At 53.0% G+C, this 6,000-nt stretch overlaps 1 protein-coding gene across 1 annotated transcript; it reads left to right on the forward strand.

Moving 5' to 3' along the window:
* Positions 1 to 3,738: 3,738 nt before the first annotated feature.
* Positions 3,739 to 5,364, forward strand: LOC149365702 (uncharacterized). Its single transcript, XM_089542523.1, has one exon. The coding sequence runs from the start codon at positions 3,754 to 3,756 to the stop codon at positions 5,362 to 5,364; it is 1,611 nt and encodes a 536-aa protein (XP_089398649.1). The 5' UTR covers positions 3,739 to 3,753.
* Positions 5,365 to 6,000: the final 636 nt, after the last annotated feature.

Genomic DNA, 6,000 nt, shown 5'->3' on the forward strand with positions numbered 1-6,000 from the left:
AGAATCGCCATCATCATTACCTACGGTTTTTCCTCCGGCTGTCGTGACGTAACGTCACGTGGTTTGGTGGCTGCCCGGCCGCGCCCAAGGGCTGAACTGAGTGATTGCAATATGCTACGCATAAAAGACACGGACAACAGGAAGAGAGATACAAACAGGCTGAAGCATAGGTGACGCAGGCAGTAGCAGAACTCAAAATTACCGCAGACACTTGGGTAATTCTTAAGTGTGCTTGGCGAAAGCCTTGTACTCAACCCACTGCCGCTTCCCGCATGTGCGGTTTTTATTGTCTTTGGCAGCTGCCGTCGCTTTTTATGCGTAGCATATTGCAATCACTCAGTTCAGCCCTTGGGCGAGGCCGGGCAGCCACCAAACCACGTGACGTGACGTCACAACAGCCGGAGGCAAAGCTCGCGCGGTCGCGCGCGGCCGCAGCCACCACCTGACTCCCGCTAAAGACAAAAACAAATAAAAAAGAAATGAAAAGAAGGAAAGAAAAAAATAAAAAAACGAAAAAATAAAAAAGAAACGGCTGAGTATGGTGGCGGTTGCCACCGCTCCGTTTCAAAGGGGCCGCTCCTATCCATCCATCCATCCATACGTCACGGAGGAAAAGCTGCTGAGAAAATCGAGTGCCGCCAAACAATACGTCTCGCGCAAAAAGACCGCCCAATATGCAAGCATTCTTGGCTTAACCAAGCTAAGCCTGGGCATCATTTTTTTTATTGTGTTTGAAAGCGCAGCTCTTTGGCGCCCGTTTCGCGGCGTCGCCGTTGCCCGTTCGGCGTTTGCGTTGACATTTACACTCCGATCATTTTAAGAAGAGGAAGTGCGCAATCTGGCTCCATGGGTCAGTGGACGCCTGAATCGCGCTGTTATGTTGTTGATGCGGTCGTATTAGCCTTGCCTATATGGTGCTGCCGCTTGACCTTGAAGCTAGAGGCGTGCCGGAGGTGTGACTATGACGTCATACCACGCGACTTGCCATAGGCGCGCCGCCTCGTCAGCTGTCGCCACGTGACCAACCACGTGACTCGCCGTTCGCTTAATAAGCAGGCGAAGCCCCTGTAACCGTCGCGGTTGAAACGCTTTTCAGGTAAGTAAATAGCGCAGTAATTCTCTGTCATCTCGATGGACACCTGAACCGCACCCGTACAGGAAGTGAGGAAGTGGCAGTGAAAGAAGAGAGAGAAAGAGGGGCCGTAATGAAGAAAATGAAAATTGTATTTGAGGAAAAGAAATTACGCAGTAACTGTCTCGCCTATCTCGGTGGACACCCGTCATCTCCTACAGAAAGGGAGGAAGTGGGAGTGAGGGAAGAAACAGAAAGAGGGGCCGTAATGAAGAAAATTAATTTGAGGAAAGTAAATTACGGAGGAAGTTGCGCCGCTGCGCGGACGAGAGGCCACGGTTGGCCCGATTCCAGCGCACGGATGGGCACCTTTAGCATGGACGGACACCGCGAGCATGAGCTATCTTTCCCCTTAAAATGCTTTCGCATTTGCGCACGTTAGACGACACAGCAGTGCACAGCGACATCCTAGAGGCAACGGGATAACTGCTGCTGAGAGAGCCACGCCAGGACTATGAGCAGCCGCATGCTGTAGTAATTTACGCCAAACATAGGCGCAACTGAAGCAGCGGATCTGGCTAAAAGACATGAAACTGCTCAGTAGAAAGCTTTTCGCAAACATCAATGACAATTCGCCCGAAGAGCCGCATTTAGTTATTTATTCATATTTTAAAACCTGAGTCGTGATTAACGAGAGAAATGGTTTGGTTTGGTTTGGTTTAGGGGGTTTTAACGTCCCAAAGCGACTAAGGCTATGAGGGACGCCGTAGTGGAGGGCTCCGGAAATTTCGACCGCCTGGGGTTCTTTAACGTGCACTGATATCGCACAGTACACGGGCCTCTAGAATTTCTCCTCCAAAGAAATTCTAGCCGCCGCGGCCGGGATCGAACCCGCGTTTTTCGGGTCAGCAGCCGAGCGCCATAACCGCTGAGCCACCGCGGCGGCTAACGAGAGAAATATTCTTTCCATTCTTTACTCAGTATTATTAAGTGAATGTTCGCCGCAAGGACGCACTTAGAATAAGGCGAAAATGAAAATTTGTTTTATTGCGAAAGGAATACTACTCCCAAGAACGGCCTTTCGCGTAGCGGCGGCCACTTGGCACGTTTGACCCTTAGAATGACCGCTGACGTCATACCATGCCTAGTGACGTCACAGCATGACGTCATACCAGGAGCGAGAGACTGGCTACCAACTCGGCTCGTCGGGTAACTGCGGCCGCTTGGCACGGCGCGCCGCGCTCTTCCCACTGCTTTCGCAACCTACCAGGCTTAACCAAAGCTAAGCCCCCGCCAATATTTAAGGCGAAAGCCTTTAATGCCTCATGCTGTCGTTAGCAATCCGTGTCGGAAGCAGTGTCGGCGTCCGTGTCGGCAGCCGTGTCGACAGATGTGTCGACAGATGTGTCCGCGTTCTGACGGGTGTCCACCGAGATATTAAGGCGGAAGCCTTTAATGCCTCATACTGTCGTTAGCAGACGCGTCGGCAGCCGTGTCGACAGACGCGTCGGCAGAAGTGTCGGCAGCCGTGTCGACAGACGCGTCGGCAGCTGTGTCGACAGACGCGTCGGCAGCCGTGTCGACAGACGCGTCGGCAGCCGTGTCGACAGACGCGTCGGCAGCCGTGTCGACAGACGCGTCGGCAGCCGTGTCGACAGGCGCCGGCAGATTCGTCCGCCCTTCGGCGTCACTGCTTAAAAGGTTCAAGGTTCCAGCATGAATAAAGCCGCATGTAGTGAATGCATGGGCTTCATAAAAAATAAAAGGAGTAAGTTGAAGAAAAGGAAAAAAAATAAAAATAAGAAAGTAAACAAAAATAACAAAATAAGAATAAGATGTAAAAATAAAAAACAATAAAATTAAGAAAAGGAGCAAAAAATAAATGAAAAACAAAATATGAAAAGTAAAAAAGTAAATAAAAACAAACAGTGGCCAGGAAAGGCTTTCGCCTTGCAGCACTTTAGAGAGCAAAGTGCCCCCTGAATTTGAGACAGTTACTGCCTAATTTCCTTTCCTCAAATACAATTTTCAGTTTCATTATGGCCCCTCTTTCTTCTTTCACTGCCATTTCCTCCCTCCCTGTACGGTGCGGTTAAGGTGTCCACCTGAGAATTACAGCGCCATTTCCTTCGCTCAAAAAGCGTTGCGTTCAAAGGGCAAGGCATCGCGCCGAACGGATGGTGGCGTTCCGTGGACTCCCTGGCAGCGCTACAACACACTGTCGCGTTCCACTCCTAAAGGCGAAGCTTAAGCGTCATTAATTAGTAGTCAATGAGTGCTTAATGATTAATCAGTTATTAGTCATTAATTTGTTGTTTATAATTACTTCATCAATTATGTGTGACGTCATCGAGTGGTGACGTCACCAGTGTCGCATAAGGCAAAGTGGTGTGGAAAACGCTTTCGCCTCTACGCACTTTAGACAGTCAAAGTGCCCCCTGAATTTTTTGTCTCTGGCGACAGCGGTCGCTTTCTTGAAGAAAGCTGCCTCGGGGAATGGGAGGAAGGAAGAAGTGAAAGAAGGAAGAATGAGAAAGAGATGCCGTAGTGGAGGGCTCCGGACATTTCGACCAACTGGGGAACTTTAACGTGCACTGACATCGCACAGCTCCCGGACGCCTTTGCGGATCGCCTCCATCGAAACGCGGCCGCCGCTATCACCGCTCCTTTTCAACATCGCCATGATGCACCTGCCCGGCCGACTGGCTCAGGTGGAGGGCATAAAACACGCACTCTACGCAGACGACATTACAGTCTGGACCACCGAGGGGAGCCTTGGGGAGATGGAGGACCGGCTTCAGCAGGCCGCCTCAATAGTCGAAGCATATGCTGCCGACTGTGGTCTCCAATGTGCTCCCGCCAAATCAGAGCTTCTACACGTCAGGACAAACCACAAGGACAACACGTCTCTACACATATCTCTGTCGGGCGGTCCCAACAGTGAAGTGGCAGAGCTCCGGATCCTGGGTCTGTTCATCAATAACAAACTTAGGCCGGACTCTACTATAGCGAAACTCAAGAGCATAGGTGAACAGGTAGGGCGCATGACCCACCGTGTTTCCAACAAGCGGGGTGGTCTGCGGGACAGGGACGCGCTACGGCTCGCCTATTCCTTCGTTACCAGCCGGATCCCCTACGCCGTGCCGTACCTACGCACCACCAAACAACAAGAGGAGCCCATTGACGCCATCATCAGGAAGGCAACAAAGCGAGCACTGGACCTCCCGGTGGCTACCTCCAACGCCAAACTGAAGGCGTTGGGAGTGGTAAACTCCTATCAGGAGTTGCGGGAGGCCCACCTCGTGAACGAATATACGCGGCTATCGCAGACGGTTCCTGGGCGCCGCATTCTAAACCGCTTACACATCCAACACACATGCATACCAGAGGGGACGGCGAACATCCCGGTGCTGTGGCGCCACATGCTCTGGGTCGCTCCGCTCCCGCGTAACATGGACATGGCTTCACATGAAGGCAAACGACAAGCGCGGGTTCGCACGCTTGAGAGGCAATATGGATATAAAGAGGGCGTCTACTACGTGGACATCATAGCGCCGTCGCCCGCGGGATTCCTCACGGCTGCCGTACTCCACCGGGGAATGAATGTCGATGGGCTATCTTTTCGGGCCCCAAATTCAACACGAGCGGAGGAAGTCGCATTAGTTCTCGCTGCCGCCGATCCAAAATCGAAAACGGTTATCACAGACTCTCGCCGGGCCTGTGAACATTATCTTGCAGGCGAAATATCACCTCTTGCCTCGCAAATTCTAAGACGCGCTCTCGCCGATCCAACTCGCACAAAAGTGATTTGGGCTCCTGGCCACCAGGGTCTACGAGGCAATGAGGCCGCTGATGCGGCCGCCCGAGCGCTCACACACCGGGCTCCTCATCCTAGCTGTCCTGGCTCAGAAGCTCATAAACCGTTTCTGCGGTTCCGCGAAATCCTAATTCATTATTGCGACAGGCACCGTGTCTACCCGGCACCTCCCATGGGGCTGAGTAAAGTGGAGGAGCGAACTCTGCGGCGCCTGCAGACAGGAACCCTTCTCTGTCCTGCCATAGCAAAACACTTCGATCCGAACACAGATGGGCGCTGCCCGCACTGTGGAGAGATCTGCGATATCTTTCACATGGTGTGGGCATGTACTCAGAATCCTCACCTTCCCCTTTCCCCCACCCTCACCCGAGAGGCATTGGAGACTGCCCTCCTCAACTGTTCCACGCTGGAGTCCCAAAGGGCTCTGGTCAAGCGGGCACGAGACGGGGCCGCGTCGTGGGGTGTCCCGGACTAAGGATACCGACCATGCAGCCGGGTTTTTTAACCCTCAAGCTCTCTTTGAATATTAAAGTTTTTCACCACCACCACCACCGCGGCCGGGTTCGAACGCGGAAACACTGGCTCAGTAGCCCAGGGCCCTAACCACTAAGCCACCACGGCGGATGAGGCGAAGTGCGAAAAAATTAACGGTGCTTTAGCTTAGGTTAGAAATCGGGTCAGAATTGGTAGCTTCGATGGGTGGTGGTGGTGGTGGTGAAAACATTTATTCAGAACAGGAGGTGTTTGGATCGGCCCGTAAGGGACCGATCCTCACAAACACTAGGTGGAGGTCCCTAGTTTGGGACCCCAGTGGCGGTAGCCGCCGCCCGGGCGCGCCCGACCAAGGCTTGTTGGGCCTGTAAGTCGTGGCAGCCGAGCAGGGTCGCCTCCCAGTCCTCCCGGGTTGGCTTCGATGGTTCAGCCTGGCACACTCTTGTTATGCCGTTCGTTGAGGGCTCCTTTGGTATTTTCCAGGCTAAACCAACCAAATGTCGACTTATTCCTAGGCGCGCCGGCGCTCCTACCGTCATGTTCTCGATTAAAGATGGCGTGGCGGCACGCCCTATCACGTAAACGCCGCGTTTAGGCTCCTCGGCGAGCCCAAAGTCGA

The sequence above is a fragment of the Amblyomma mixtum genome, chromosome 1, assembly GCF_055824585.1.
Source record: "Amblyomma mixtum isolate Tamu chromosome 1, ASM5582458v1, whole genome shotgun sequence".
In the NCBI taxonomy this organism is placed as follows: Eukaryota; Metazoa; Arthropoda; class Arachnida; order Ixodida; family Ixodidae; genus Amblyomma; species Amblyomma mixtum.